The 17,443-nt window shown below is 30.3% G+C and overlaps 1 protein-coding gene across 1 annotated transcript; it reads left to right on the top strand.

Moving 5' to 3' along the window:
• Positions 1–1,666: 1,666 nt before the first annotated feature.
• Positions 1,667–3,115, top strand: LOC105130486 (probable LRR receptor-like serine/threonine-protein kinase At1g34110). Its single transcript, XM_011033025.1, has one exon. The coding sequence runs from the start codon at positions 1,997–1,999 to the stop codon at positions 2,801–2,803; it is 807 nt and encodes a 268-aa protein (XP_011031327.1). The 5' UTR covers positions 1,667–1,996; the 3' UTR covers positions 2,804–3,115.
• The last annotated feature ends 14,328 nt before the right edge of the window (positions 3,116–17,443 follow it).

Genomic DNA, 17,443 nt, shown 5'->3' on the forward strand with positions numbered 1-17,443 from the left:
GACTGATGATGTTTGCGATAGTATTTTCTCCTGAAGTGAGGTTTGTGTCAACGATTACTCTTTCTTGGATTTTGTCTAGGATTGCAGTTTAGATGGATGTTGATTTAAAAAATATATATTTTAATGTCATGAAAAATAAATTTTAAAAAATAAAAAATATTTTAAAAGGGATACATATCCTTTAACTGTAGCACGAAAAGGAAGTTAAAGCAAAATAATGAGGAGAAACCCCACCAACAACAGTGTTCAAACTTACTTTAGAATTCCCATTCCTTTTCAAAATTGCCGAATGTAATCGATCTGATGTGATGATTACTGAAACCAGCATTAATCCCTTTCTTAAGCACGCCGTCTAAGGTCTCCCAAATCAGGCATGCCAATTCTTCGTTTTGCATTCTTCGCTGGAAGATCAAAGTGCCTCTGCATTATTGAGATAGCCCACGAAAAGGAAGTCCTTTTGAGTACTGGTAGCTTATGAACCTCACGTCTCCAAGGATTTCTAAGCATTTGCACTGCCCAGGCATGTGATACTGATGATTCATTACAGCATCCGCCTGCCCTGGATATGGACCCACTCCTATTCACCATGATTTCTCACAGAAAAAAAGGGTTCATTTTTTTATTTTTTTTTATGAGCTAACAATTTCTCCCGTTCTTGTACATTCATCTCTCATTACACTTTCAAATGAGTGGTCAAAGAAGCCAAAAACCAATCCCTGAAAACCATGATTACATCTCCTTGAATGACTTCCGCACCAAAATACTACCTGCAATCGAAGTTCCCAAATGGTAACTCGAAGTAGAAATTCCACCATTAGTTTTGTTTTTTTCAAGAAAGAATGTTGATATTGGACAACTATAGCTGCTTGTCTTGTGACCTGCTAATCACTGTAACGAAAGGGAAACAGGAAAATGAAGAAGAAGAGGAGATACCAGAAGATTATAAGAAGAAGATCATGTGAATGGTGATGAGTGGTGGTGTCAATTATCATAATAAATGACGGGAGAGAGTTGTGCAAGATCAATGGCAGGGAGTCCTCTGTCTGTGCGTGTGTGATGTGAAGGCATTAAAACTAGATCACAGATATTATTCCTCGGTCACGGATATATCCATAAACTCTTAAAAGCTCACCTCTTCACGGGACAAGCATTTAAGTAACGTGTTTATATTTTTCAAATATTTTTAGATGATTTGGATATATTAAAATAAAAAACATTAAGAATATCTAAAAATCAATGTAAATTCGGTCTGGTCTTTGTCAAAAAAAAGAAAAAAGAAAAGCACGGATAGATTGAATTAACTCATAATCTGGTTAGTTTTTTTTTATTTTAATAATATAATTTTAATTTATTCATATCCACTATGAATCAACTCATCACACAAATTTTAAATTAAAGCATGAATAAACCGGGTTTCAATGCTATGCTAAAAACACATTATATAATATTATCTTTCAATTTAAAAAATAATCTTATAAAACCCTAATATCAAACACATATTCAATTCCAATTCCATGTCCTTTTTAATTTTTCCTTGAATGCATCAATGGATCGACAACAATGCTCCCTTCTGGTTCCCTAGGATTGGAACCAAATGACCAAAACGACCTCATTGCTTCAAGAACGTGTTGTCACCATCTTGCACTTCGTACGTGCAGGTCACCACCCCACACAAAACCCCCACCTTAGCTTTCTTCGCTACTCTTTCATTCTCACCAAGCCCCATCCTCCCTCTCCTCTTCACTCTTCACTGCCAATGTCTTCCCCTCTCTTCCCTTGAGCCTCATACCTAACCATTAACCAACAATTAAAAAAAGAAGAAGTCCAACTTCAAGAACAGGCCCTCCTTTTTTGATATAAATAAAGGAGCACCCACTCATTCTCTGTCCTTTGAAACTAAGCCAAGAACTGCAGAAAAAGAATTACAAGTAAAGTGTCTACTTGTGTAAGCCAAGAAAGAATCAAGTTCTCTGTCTCTCTCTCTATCGATCTCCAGATGGGTTTTTGGTCAGTGGTGTTGTTTACTTTGTTAGCCTGCGCATCTGTCTCAATATCAGATCCAAGTGATGAAGCGTGCTTAACCCACTTAACTCAATCCTTAAAAGACCCAACAAACTCACTTCAAAACTGGACAAAATCAAATTTTGCAAACCCATGTTATGGTTTCACTTCTTATCTCCCTGGTGCTACTTGCAACAATGGTCGCATCTATAAGCTTTCTCTGACAAACCTTTCTCTTCAAGGCTCCATCTCTCCTTATCTAGCAAACTGTACCAATCTCCAGTCACTTGACCTCTCCTCTAATCAAATTACAGGCCCTATCCCCGCAGATTTGCAATCCTTGGTCAATCTTGCTGTGCTCAATCTCTCCTCTAATCGACTTGATGGAGAGATCCCACCACAGATTACAATGTGTGCTTATTTAAATGTCATTGATTTGCATGATAATTTCCTCTCTGGTCAAATCCCACAACAGCTTGGTCTTCTAGTAAGGCTATCTGCTTTTGATGTGAGCAATAACAAGCTGTCTGGGCCAATACCTGTTTCATTAGGGAATAGGAGCGGTAATTTACCAAGATTCAATGCCACTTCTTTTCTTGGAAATAAGGGTCTTTATGGCTACCCTTTGCCTCCAATGAAGACCAAAGGTTTGTCAGTTTTGGCCATTGTTGGGATCGGTTTAGGAAGCGGGTTTGCAAGTTTGGTCCTCAGTTTTACTGGGGTATGCATTTGGTTGAAGGTTACTGAACAAAAGTTGGCACTCGAAGACGGCAAGATTAGCCAGCTTATGCCTGATTATTGATATTAATCAAGTTTGTTTAGGTTATTACAATTCAAGATTATTACTAAGGTTGGGCTAACTGATGTTCTTAATTTTATTTCCTCTTTTCTTTTTTTTTTCCTAAAGTTAGCAGTTGTATTTTACTAATTTTTAGAGGGTTTTTGTTCTGTCCCACCCCCACCCCCCCCATCCACTCTTTCTTTTTCTCCTGAAGCCTTTTGGAACCTTTTCTCTTTACATTTCCCTTATAGTAGTAAGCATTTATTTTTGTCCAAAATGAACAGTGTATAAATTAATTCAAAGGAGAAACACTGCAGTTTCTTTCAGTCGTTTGATCTGAATTGGGAAGTAGCGATGCAATGCAGGTATGTGTGAATGTGTTTGTGCTCCTTGAAATTTCGTCTGCAGTGGCCAAAAAATTACGCTGAAAAAGATGATAGTAGTGGGCAACTTTTCTGTATATAACGCATGGTATTCTGATAATGGATGTTTTTTTAAATTTTTTTATAAAGTATATTGAAATGATATTTTATTTTTATTTTTATAAAATTTATTTTTAATTTTAATATATTAAAGTATTTAAAAATAAAAAAATAAAATTAATATTTTAAAAACATAGTTTTAAAATATAAAAACAAATATGGAACGGGAGACCTGGGGCTGGTCTCTGTATTTATAATAAAATGGGCTTTTATCTACTTCTCAGTTTTTAGTGCTTCGTTATCGTGAGCTGGGAGGAGACCAGCCCTCCACATGCTTGCAGAATGGGATTGTCAATGATCAATAATATTTAAATAGTATTTGATATTAAAGTATTAGTTTTTTTAAAAAAAATTATTTAATTTATTTTTTTATATTAGCATATCAAAATCATAAAAAATAATTTGAAAAAATAAAAAATAAAATTGAAATTGTCTTTTGAACTTCAAAACAAAGAAACTCTGACCATGTGTTGAAGTGTGAAATTTTTTTTATTGAAAATATATTAAAATAATATTTATTTTATTTTTTAAAAATTATTTTTAAAAATAAATATAAATAAAAGTTTTTAATTATTTTAAAAATATTTTAAAAATATAAAAATAAATGAAATTTTAAATGATATTGAAAAAGTTATCTAAGCCGAGGTTGTTAATATAAATAAAAGTTTTTAATTATTTTAAAAATATTTTAAAAATATAAAAATAAATGAAATTTTAAATAATATTGAAAAAGTTATCTAAGCCGAGGTTGTTAGTGTTTTGAGTACTTATTTGGAAAGTGTCTCTGTAGCTTTTAGAATATATTTTTAAAATATGTTTGTTTTGAAAAAAATTAAATTAATATTTTTTTGATATTTTTAATGATTTTGATATGTTAATATTAATAATAAATAGAATTATAAAAAATTATTTTTATGTATTTTTAGTTGAAAAACATTTTTTAAAAATATAATGTGTCACAATATCAAATACAAATAGAAATGATTGATAAACAAAATTAAAAATATATTTAATGAAAAAAAAAGTCAATGATATAATCTATGTTTTAAAATTAAAAAAAGATAACTTTCATTATCTTCATCTTTTGTGTTCAATATACTAACCACGCGCTATTTATACTTAAATAATCTTGTTTTCACCTAATTATTGTTGAAGTAGTCGATGATTTTGATAGGCTTCTTCTTGGCCAGCATTCTGCTCAGTTTTTCTGGTGATCACTTACCATTTACTTTGGATTATTTAATTTTATTAAATTAAATTAAAGAGGCTAAGATATAATCAACTATTAACTTTTTATTTGGTAGGTTCGTTTTAAATTTTGGCAAGTGCTAGAACTAGCCATGGATTTTTTTCAAGTTCTGTATAAGTTGACTTTGATTTCAAGATCGTATGCAAATTGGATGATTTCTTTTTTAATTGTCATTGACATGAGATAAAAGGGTGATATTGTCTGATTTTAATTATGTTCGGGGCATAGTTGATATATTTAAAATGTTTGGGACTCCATTGATAATAAACGCAAAACATTAAGGATTAAATTGAGGTTTTCCAACAACAATTGTCGAAACACAACGAATTCTTGAAGAGTCGTCATACGCAAAAGTGCAATCCAACATTTATATGAAAGGTAAAGTTGCCACAGCCTGGAATTGATAGCCACTTGGACTGGGACTTTCTCAGGGATGAACGGAGGAGTGTCTCAGGCGCATCCTGTTCTAAGAGTCGCTGCTGCCGCCATGCGTCAATTCTACTGCTCCAACATTTATATGAAGGTAATGGCTGAGCATGCTGGCCACACAAGGCCCCCAGCACAAGCATCCTCTGTCTCATCAGAGTTTGTTAGTAATAGAATCCAATGGCTGTGATTGCAAATAGTCAAACTCAAACCGAAAGTAAAAGATGGTCATGCTTGGTCCCTCCACTCCCAGACCCCAAGATCATGTTATTATTATAAATAAATAAATAAAAAGTCGATGGCTGGTCAAAAATCAAAACAAGTTCTTAAGTTAATTTTTTAGCGGTTTAACATGTCACTTTCTTTAGAGTGTGTTTGTCCAGGTGAAAACCGAGTAAAAGTGTTAAATGATGGTTTTTGATGGTTGAAAACTAACAAATTCTTATTATGTTTCTGGCGAAACAGATTTTATTAATATATGTTTATATATTTACAGATAAATATTGGATTAAAAAATATCTAGATATAATTTTTTTAAATTCTCAATTATGATAGGCTGACACGTGTCAAAATCAAACATATTTTAATGGAGGCACATTAGGTTTGATACTAACTAGATTCAATTCTATGTGAGATTAATAGTGTGACGGACCTAGCTAATTGAGACTTCACAATATGTCAAGCCCAGTACTAGGTGGGTTTGGGAGAGTGCTAAGCCCAGCTACATGTGGATTTAAGTCTATTATGACATTCTATATCTTAATCTTTTAATTAGATAAAATGAGTATAATACATTTTAAAATGTAACCCAAAATATCATGAAGATAAAGTTACACTCCAGCTTATTTTCTCCACAAAAAGATTAAACTTATAGGCTATAAATGCACAGTGAGACCTTTAGAATAAATATTAACAATTTTTATTCTCTACTATATATATATTTCATATTATTTTTTTTAGAATATTATTGTATTTTTTTTCTAAAAAGGATATTAATTTAAGCATTGAAGAGTCCCCACTTCCATCAAAGAGGACCTTTTATAGATATTAGCAACAGGCTATCTTGGCCTATTAAACACCAAATACAGGCTATCAATCACTTTAGCTGGGAGAATGGATAAGATTTTTAGGATCAATTGATTAACTGACCACTCAATCCGAGAGCATTGTTCCTAGGCTACTTAGATTTGTGAGACTTTATTAATGGCGTTGTCTGTTAGAAAACTAATCAAAAAGCAATTGATTTCTTTCTAGAACTTGCTTTTGGCATTTTCAAGGTATTTAATGTCATACAATCAATGCCCATTTAAGCTAAGATACGGGACAAATCAACTCGTTGCCACGAACATTCCTACCCAACAAAAGCTTCAACAACTCGTTAGTTAAGTGCAACTCTTCACCCAAGCCTTGTTAGCAACTTGAGGGCAAAGTTAGACCTTGCCACCCTAATAAGTCTTAACACCTTCATAAACACACAATGCCTTAACTTCACGACATCCGGCTACACAAAAAGCATATAGATAATTACATTATCTTGAGGAAACTAGTAAGAATGATATTTATAGAAGTCCCTCAGTAGACCATATCTATACCTATGCATATAGAAAATACTTTGAATGTACTCCCCATAGTTATTATAGGATAGACACTAGTTACTGTAAATATCATTCTACACCAAGCTCTCTAAACTCTCAAGAGTCCTACAAATAAAGAACTAAGAAATAGTTTGTGCATGAGCATACTTAAAAAAATGTATATAACCCCTATTAGTGGAGAGTTTCTCCTTTATCCAAACGCATATTGAGCACTATATTTTTATGAAAACAAGTTTGGGCAACTATAATGGCTTTACCAACCTGAAAAAATATATATAAAGTATGTGCAATAACTTGGAGTTAATCATCTAAGACCTTGACTTAATATACAAGATATTTCCTGTAACCTTTAAAGGATCTGCGCGTAATTGATATAACAACTTGGAACTAAACTCTATTAAAGGGTTTAGTAACCTATGTGCTAAGCCAGTGGCACATTTTAACACCAGCATACCCACCAAGAAAAACTTCACTAAGCTTTTCAATGTTTCCCAACAAGAGAGCAAGTTTACATGGGTATATTTAAGAAGATTCAACAAAGAGATACTTAACATGGAAGAATGAATTGAGTCAATGACCTTAGAAACTTGATAAGAGGAGTACGAAAGCATGCCCCCCTAAAGAAAACTTTATGTCTTACTAAATAAGAATTTGTTAAAAGTGAAGCAATTCATAGAAAAATTATATATAGGTTGAAGTAGTCAGTTTGCTATAACATGAAATTTCTTATTTGTACTAAGATAACCAATATGACTAACCTTTCACGTGAAGTAATCAAGGTATTCAAAGCAAAAATCTTAGTGTCACCTCCAAGACATGTTTCCTCATAAGAACCTCCTTTATACTTATCATGAAGATCACTTTAGGATATATAATCCTTGATAAAAATATAAGTTTCTTGAATATAAATGACTTATTCTAAATGACTTTTTATCCTCTCTAGATGATGGCTAAAGGTTGCTCAAGATTTATCCTAAGAATGTGCAATTCTCTTAGGAAGTGATATATGTGATCTTTTTAGTACTATTTCCATTAAACCTCAAGGTATAGATACAGACTTGATCTCTCAATTCTATATGAACCACTCTTCAAGGGATAGACATAGTCTCCCCAGTGTTATATATATCACTATTCAAGGGATGAATTTAATCTCTTCGGTATTATATACACAAATATATGAGGGATGAATGTGATCTCTTAGTGCTATATGCATCAATCTCTCCAAGGTATAAACTTGATATTCCTGGTGTTATATATATCACTCTCTAACGGATGGACTTAGTCTTCCCAATGTTAGCTAGATACATCAATCTCTAAGAGATGTATGTAATTTTCCAAGTTTGATATGCACCACTCTTTAAGAGATGAACTTAGGTTCCTTAATGCTATATGCAATAATCTCTAAAGGATGGATGTGATCTCCTAGTGCTAAATACATTAATCTTCAAGGTACAAACTTGATCTCCTCGGTGCTATATGCACCACTATCCTAAGGATAAACATAACATCTCTAGTACCATATGCATCACTCTTCTAAAAATAAACTTGGTATGCCTAGTGTTATATGCATCAATCTTCAAGGGATGGATATGATCTCCCTAATGCTATATATGTCGTGAGGCGTACGCTATGTCGAGCTATAGTGAGTCTGCCTCCTATACGTGGTATGTGTAAAAGGGTTTTGGGTATAATCATAAAGTTATAATTATAAGATTCAGGAGTCCCAATCTAGTGTTATAATTAATATGAAATTTATAGTTTGTGAGAATTCAGGTAAGGAATTGGTTGTACAAGGAAAAGATACATAACCCCCAATATACCCTACCCAAGGTAAGTTCTATTGTTGTTTAATTATTTTTCGAGGTCAAGTTTTTATTTGTTGGTCTCATCTACGATTCAATGCAGATCTCTTTTTGTAATGAAATCTCTACCTTATCGGGTTAAATTTTAAATGTTCTAAAATTTAAATTTTAGCATCGCATTTATTTTTTACTTTTTATATTTAATATCCGATGATATACATTACAATGTAATTTTATACCCTTAAATTTTAAACTCTACAGCTAAATCCTAACACTTTAAATATAAAGTGAACAAAATAATTAGTGAAAGATCTTTGATATTTTGATCAAATCCTAATAAATAATTATAAACTGATTATAATATCTATTTTATATTTTAAAACATGAAAAATATACAATTTTTTTGTTTTTTTAATAATAATATGCTTCAAAAACTTTAAGGATTCAGTCATATGCACAAACACAAAACATCTTTTTTGTATTTTTAGAAAGAGAAAATTAATTCAATTTTTAAAAAAAAAAAGTTTTAAGATTTTCAAAAAATTTAGAAAAATTTTGAAAAAAATAAAGTATTTTAATATTAAATTTATATTTTATAATATAAATATACAGCTCAATATTATATAAAATGATTAAAAAAACATGTTAGAAGCCCTAAATATTTTTAAAATTCTTTATGAAAATTTTAAATTTTTTTAATATTATTATATTTATCGCACAACATTATTAGCGATTATTGTTTTTTATTTAATTTAGAATACCTAAAAAATCTGAATATAATAGTCATTGTCAGAAATTCAAAATTAAAAAATTAGTTATAATTAAAAAAATATTTACACCCCTGACACACTATATAAACACATGTGAGATAAACTACTTTATGATTTAATATCATTTAAAAAATTAAAATATTAACCTAATTGTTAAAACTTTAATAAATCATCTATTTAATCCTCAAATATATATAAAAAAACATATTCTTATATTTTCATAAAAAATACATGATTTTATTTATCCCTCTTATACTTAAGCATCCACATATAAAAACATTAAATTTTTATCTTACCTTTTTAATTTTATAATTCAATAACATACATAATAAACCACAAACACACCCATATCACTCACCTTTTTTACAGTAATAAACTCACACGTCATTTTTCCATTTTTCAAAATAACATAAATTAAAAAAAAAACTACAGTAATTTAAATAAATTTAAATACATGTTCCCGCATGTAAAAACTACAAAACAGACCCGAATTGCAAAGGATGACTTTTGGAACTGTAGGAACAGTGACGGCACGTGGAGACTCCACGCGCCACCGTAACTGACGACGGGTGGGTTCACGCGCCGCCGAGAAATCCAAAGAGTGGAGGAGATCTGTAATGGCTTCCTTCCCACTTCACCTTACCGTCGGCTGTGAGGAACGTCTTTACCTGCAGAACACCCAAAAACGCAACAAGCAAGTCTGTTTTACTTTTTCTTTCTTTGTTTCCAGATCTATTTTTTTCTTTTTGTTTCCCCTTCTTCTCTGTTTTAGGTGGCCGGTGGTATAACCAAGGAGCTACTGGCGACTGGGTTTCTGTTACGTTTGAGCTGCTGCTGGAGGCTGAATGGAAGGGAGGCCCAGTTCGGTCGGTGATGGACAAGAAAAAACTGAAACGGCCAGCAAGAGGGGAGAGTGAGGGGGAAACGACTCTGCTCTCTTTTTTGTCTTGGCGAGCTGGCAGCTAGTTTAGGAGGTAAGGGGGTCTCGTGTCTGTCGGGCTGCTGGTTCAAGGAGAGGAAATACAGAGGTGAAGGAAATGGGGAGCAGTGTGTTGATGACCAGGAGAGAGACGTTGTGGCCGGGTGAAGAGGAAATAGGAAGAGACCAGCTGCTTTGCCCAAGGGAGGGGCGAAGGAAAAATGAGGAAATGCAGAGGCCGGTCTCTGTGGGGAAGAGAATAGTGAGGGAGATGGAGAGGTCTGCTGAGGGAACGTGATGGTCTCTGGAAATAAGGGACACCGGCTGGCTTCGGTTCTCTTCGTTTTCAAAAAGGTAGGGGCAACGGCTGGCAGAGAAGATAGATTTTTTAGGTTCCTTTGTTTTCCTTTTTCTTTAAAATTTTTCTCCTCCCTAGATATTGACATTTTTCACTGTATTTATAAATAAAATATTTTTTAGGTTTTCAAACTGTACTCTAATTTTAGGTAAAGGGGTTTGGTATCCAAAACATATTTATCTGTTAATTTTTTTTTGTATTTTAAATTTGTTTTGAAAATAAATAATATTATCATCAACTTAATAATAAAAATAAATGATTTTAAAATTAATATATTAAAAATTAAACATATTCAAAATAAATTTGAAGATTTAAATTCTGCTGAGATAACGTTAAAAATATTAAAAATGATGCAAATAAATTAAAAATATATTTTTATAAGGTTTTTGTTTTTTTACTATTTTTGATTTTTTTCTTAAAATTTATTAAAACATTAGGTCAAAAATTTGTTAGCAACAATATTATTACTAAATAAATTAGGCTGGCCCAACCAAATTCAACTTGGTCAAATTGGGCTGATTATATCCTAATAAACCTGGCCTTTCTCTTTGTTTTTTTTTTGCATTAGGCTAAGCTAAAACGGATCTAGTCTGACCTATATTAATGGCATTTTGCCATTTGTATGCAAAAAAAATTATGCATGTAAATGGTTGCCGAAGGGGTTGGAGAAGAAAAAAGAGAGACAAGCATGCCTGATCAGAGAAGAAGAAAGGCTGGTGATGTCTTTGGTTATGCAGGGAAGATCGATGAGTGATTGATGGCAATGCTAGCGATAGAGACACAATGAAAAAAGAGGAAGAAAAGGGCTAGTGGAGAAGAACAAAATTGAAAAAAAAACTAATTTTTTTACCAACTTTAGGCTCTGATTTCTTCTCCCTCAGGGCATAGGATCCACTCCTGTTTATAAGAGGTGAAAAATGAACACTTTATCTCTTTTAAGAGCAAATCTCGGCCTCTGATTCAACTAACAAGGATCTCAACTGTATACTCAAAATGACCATTATGAACTGTCAAATTTGACAGTTGAAGATTTCTATGTTGGCCTCTTTGAATTGATGCCATGACTATTGTGGTGTCAATCTACTAAAAAGAATCATATCGAGGTATGGTCAAGTATCAAGTTGTCATTTTCATATGAGTTTTGTCAAATTTGATGGAGAGATAAATCATTAAATGCTTTTATAAAGTAACCCTTTATGTAGTCTTTTCAAGTGAAAAGAAAGAAGAAGATGAATAGAAGACAAGGCGACAAGTCATCTAGTTTGTTTGTTTTTTTACTTTTCAATCACAATTGTGTTGTTTTGGTCAAAACACGCCTTCTCATTTAAATGAAATAACGTTGTTTGAACTTTTAGGATTTTAATCTAGAGATTTGGCCAAAATTCAATTTAGTCATTCGTCTTTTAATTTTTTTCAAATACACTCCTAATTGACCCTAAACTTTTAATTTTATACAATTTTATCCTTGAAAAACTTCAACATCAGCGCTTTTTTCATTGTAATCATGGGTTTGAGATTTATGCAAATTAACCATTAAACTTTCAATTTTCTTCAATTTCACCACTGATTTCAATCAATTGGGTTCTCAAAGTTTGACGTCTTTTTCAAAATGATACTTGACTATGAATTTCTTTAATTTAACCCCTAAATGACCTTAAGATGTTGATTTTACTGTATTTTTACTCTTGATTTGAACTAATTAACTTGTAAAATCTAAATTTGGTCTTCTAAAATTTCAATCTTTTCAATTAAGTCCATATTGGACTCCCAAACTTAATTTTTCACCAATTAAGTTGTTAAGAAAATTAATTTGACTTATTTAAAGTATAATTAAGGCTTTACACCTAATTAAATCTTTCATTTGGATCCAAATTAATTTTTAAACATAGTTAAACTTTAATTTAGCCCATGATTAAATCAAATTAGCTCATTAAAAATCTAATTATATGCTTAGACTTAATTTTTATACAAATTCATTCAATAATTATTTAATTTGACCTTAAATCTATGCTCTCTCTAGTTTTGGGTATAATATAGGTACAATTAGGCTTCCAATTTCATCCAAAATTATAACTTGATTTTTCTACATTTGAAATCTTTTCTAAGCCAGCCTTTTCCAGTCGCCAGTCTACTTGCTATTAATTTTTTTTAAAGTAAAAAGGTAAATTTTTTAAGGAATAACCTAAAAATAGGTTATGAGAATATGTACCAATCTTCAAGGTACGAACTCAATCTCCTCGGTTTTATATGGATAAATCTTTAAGGGATGGACTTAGTTTTCCTAGTACAAATAGCAACATCATCTAATCACCACTCCTCAATGAAAGATTCTCATATCCCATAAAAATAATAATCATAATGATTACTTTTTAGTGGAGGGCTTTTAAACCTTATAATAATACTGGGAAATCTATAAGCTCTTACTCTTCAGGGAACTTATAATCACTTAGAAATTTCTAAGTATAGGTTTAACTTTTTTAGGTTTCACATTAACATTTAGGAATTTGTAATGATGATAAGCATGATATCCTTAATCTTTTAGAATTTTTCTAAAAATATATTCTTGGCATTTTACTTCTGAAAAAATTTCTTTTAGTGTAGGTGCATATTTGTTTTATATTTTGTCTAGCTTACACCCCTTTTTTATGTGAACAAAACTCATCTCTCTATCTGAATTGAAAAATTAATTAAAGTCTTTGTATAATATTATATTATAAAGATTAAAGGGCTATTAATGAACCAAGATTTTATCAATATATCTTTACCGATAAATGTAAGTTTAAGAAAAACATATAAGTATAATTGTTCAAAATTTGTTGGTGTATTGGGATGGCACACGCTAATATCAAACACATCCTAGTGGAGCCCTGCTAGGTCTAGTGTTAACGAGACCTAGCCCTTGGTGGGCTTAGCAGTATGTCAAACCTAGACATACAAAGGTTTAGCAGTGTGCTAAGTCATCCCATGATTGGGCTTGACGAGTGTTTAAAAAATATATCAAACTAGAGCAAAGGTGAGTATTTAACATGCTTGTCTTTTTTCTCCTATATGATAAGTAGATAATAAAATTATTTCAAATTTAAAATTTAATGTAAGAACTAGATGCCATGCCCGCGTGATGTCGCGGGCTTGTGACATGCTTGTGTGTTGTTATGGGTTTATAGAAAAAAAATATATTGAGAAAAATTATTGTAATCCACAATGTTTTCAAGAGAAAAACTACAAAGTAAAATTCTTAAACGACTTAATATTTAAAAAATAAAATAAATAAATAAAATTTTGAAAAAATAACAAAAAAAAAATCATGATGAGAAACACTGTAGCAATCCAAAGTATTTTAAAGAAAAAAATTATAAAGCTAAATTCTCAACCAACTCAATATAAAAAAATAAAATCAACAAAAACAAAAGAAAAAAACTATGCAGAGAAACACTGTAGCAATCTATAGTGTTTTATAAAGAAATTTATATTTGTAATTCTCAATTAACTCAATATTAAAAATAATAAAATTAAAAAAAATAAATTAAAAAAAACATGTGGAGGAACACCATATCAATCCACAATGTTTTAAAGAAAAAAACTATGAAGCTAAATTCTTAAGCAACTTCATATAAAAAAATAAAATTGACAAAAATAATTTTAAAAAAATCATAAAAAAGACCATGTGGGGAAACAATATAGCAATCCACAATGTTTTGAAGAAAAAAACTACAAAACTAAATTCTCAACCAACTCCATATTAAAAAAAATAAAATCAACAAAAAAAATTCTAAAAAAAACACAAAAATATGAAAGAAGAAGAAAAAGAAGAAGAAGACAATTTTGGAAAAAAAAAAGCAAAAAAAATGAAAAAAAAACTAAAGAAAAAAGCTAAAGCTGAATTCTCAACTAATTTAATGTTAAAAAATAACTTGTTAAATATAACTTTTTTTTAAAAAATATGGGGAAACATTATAGCAAAACAAAAATCATATAGGGAAACTTTGTAACAATTCTCAGTATTTTGTTTTTTAAACTATAAAGTAAAATTCTTAACCAGCTTGATATGAAAAACAAAAATCAACAAAGTCTATTTTGAAAAAAAAAGAAGAAAAAAAATCATAAAAAAGTCAAGTAAGGAAATATTGTAGTAATTCATAATGTTTTAAAGAAAAAAATTGTAGAACTAAATTTTAAATCCGTTTAATATTAAAAAAATTGATAAAAATTTTTTTGAAAAAAAATACAAAAACAAAAAAGAATTAAAGAAGAAGAAGAAGAAGAAGAAGAAGACAAAAAAAGAAAAAAAAGAAAAAAAACATTTAAAACCCAAAAAAATAGAAAAAACAAAAAAATATATGGGAAAAAAAGACAAAACACAAAAAAAATGAACAAAAAAAAATGCCAAAAAACCATGTAGCGTCAAGAAAGTTATAGTACTTTTTTCATATTTTTTGAAGTATTAATTAATATTTGATACAATTAACTAGTTCACCATTTGTCGTTTGATTTACTAAGTTTTTGTTTGAAATTAAAATAATAGTTATAGTTTGAAATGTTTTTTATTTAGAAATATATTAAAATAATATTTTTTTATTTTTTTAAAAATATTTTTAAAACTAGTATATCAAAACGATCTAAAAATATAAAAAAAATATGTTTTTTTAAAAAATAAATTTCATAATTTAAGAAAAAATGTTCCCAAACAAGCTTTAAAAATCTGAGAATATAGGTGTATTATAATCATCTAATTTACTAGAGGTCATATACATACTTGATTTGAGCAAGAAGTGTTTCATGGTGTTTTGGTGCTAAATAATTTAAAAGAAATTATTATCATAATACGCCAATAAATTAGTTCGCCAAAATTATAGAGTTCCATTAAGAAACCAATACTAATTTTGAAGCAAAATTCCCATCGGTATACTCATGAGATTCGCGCATCTTCAAGACATCAGAGATTTTTGAAGTAATGTAAATGATAATAAACTTATATAATCACAAACTCTATTAAAAAAAAAAAAATTATTTGTTAGCAGTGTTTTGAAACTTGGCAGACCCGACGGGTTGACTTAGAATTTGGCTGATCCGAGGCTAGAACCAGGCCGAGTTAATGAAAAAATAGAATAAGTCATGATTCGGTGTGACCCGGCCGATTCAGCAGGTTGACCCGACAAAACCCGGTTATAATCTGTTAACTTTTATTTTTTTACTGAAATAACACCGTTTTAAATCTTTTTAAAATAGAAATCAACTCGATCAACCCGATCAAAACTTGAAACCCGGCCTCACACAAGCCTGGTTTAAAAACTTTGTTTGTTAGATTTGATCCACGTTTACAAGCTGAGCACCTGTATTTAGGTGGTGCTGAGAAATTGTTTCAAATTGTAAAGGGCCACCATCACCGGACTAATTAATAGGTCATTTAATGCCCTTCTCGAGTTGTTGAGAAAAGTTGTTCCAATGACAAGCAAGCTTTACCTAACAGCTTTTATGATGCAAGTAATTACATCTCGGAGTCAGATCTTCGTTGACAGTGCATGAAACAACCTTATTTCATCATGTTTTTACTTGTACCAGGATCATACAATTCTGGAACACGAATACACATACTTTTTTAAGAACTCTTCTTAATGAGGTGAAAGAATTTTATCTTACATGCTACCGTCTCAACTCTCATGGACAGTAAACGATTTTCTGACATCTGGGAACTTGTCTGTGTGGTCGATAGAGAGTATATGGAACGCCCTTCATGTAATAAGGACATAATTGGGAGACTGTATATGCGTTTGTTTTGGATATACGAGATTATAATAAAATCATTCAATCCACCATAAAACAAAATAGGAATCAAGTATAAAGTTAAATATTAAAGACTGAAAATAAAAAAAAAATCAAAAAAATAATTTGAGTAAACCTATATAAGTGATTGGGGTAACGCACTGGAGGGATAATTTTTTCTAGATGTAAAAAGAAATAAGTTAAGGTGACAATAGAATTTTCTAATAAATAAAAGAAATTAGAGATTAGGATCATTGAATTGATTGGTTAATCTAATAATATAAAAAAAAACAACTTCAATTTAATAATATGAAAAACAAAGTAAATTTAAATAAAAAAAAGACAGGTTATTTATCTAGTAATGCACTATAAATGGACCTATTCATTGGATATGTGTGAAAATGAGACAAAGAAAATAGAAATTGGATTTAAAAAAAAAAACACACAGACTTCAAATTTGAAATAGTCCTTATAAGCTAAAAATAAAATAAAAAAAACATGATTATGCTGGTAATAACAATTGCAACGTGAAAAGAAATACCTATATATAGGAAGATATGGCTAACAAACCGTCCAAGAAATATAAAGAATATACGGAAATTTTTTTAATTATGAAAAATCTGGTGTACAAGATGGCTCGAGCCAAATGATTAAAAAATATGTCAAATTAGAGCAAAGGTGAGTATTTAGCATGCTTGTCTTGTTTCTCCTATATGATAAATGGATGATAAAATTATTTCATATTCAAATTTTAATGTAAGAATAAGGTAATTCAATTTTATTTTATTTTTAAGAAAAATCTAGACACCACTCCTTAGCACTTACGCACGTGAGACAAGGAGAATTGTCAACTCACATGACCACATGCTAGAGAAAAGTCATATGGTTTATCAGGTGTCCACGACTTTATACTTGACATAGTAGCTTACCATCTATCTTTAGAACTTCTATGTGGTACGATTACCGACTTCATCGTCTGTTGTTTGGTGTACGAAGAGAGTTTTTGAAAATCAATGTAAATCGAATTTTTTAAAATTTTAATTTTTTTAAATAATTTTTTTATAATTTTAAATTGTTTTGATATGTTAATATCAAAAATAATTTTTTAAAAAAAATTATTTTAATATATTTTTAAATAAAAAATACTTTAAACCGTGAAAACTGCTATAATCCTAAATACATTCTAAAATTAAAATCTAGGTCTATTATAATTGCACGATTAACTAGAGTCTTATACTTTTTTTATCTAAACCTGAAGCGTTTCATGGCATTTTAGAGCTAAATTTTCAAAGTTGTTTTC

Source organism: Populus euphratica, unplaced genomic scaffold, assembly GCF_000495115.2.
Source record: "Populus euphratica unplaced genomic scaffold, PopEup_1.0 scaffold21.1, whole genome shotgun sequence".
Taxonomy (NCBI): Eukaryota; Viridiplantae; Streptophyta; class Magnoliopsida; order Malpighiales; family Salicaceae; genus Populus; species Populus euphratica.

What these genes read in the sequence shown, in the direction of transcription:
- LOC105130486 (XM_011033025.1), top strand. Translation starts at nt 1,997, where the DNA reads ATGGGTTTTTGGTCAGTGGTGTTGTTTACTTTGTTAGCCTGCGCATCT.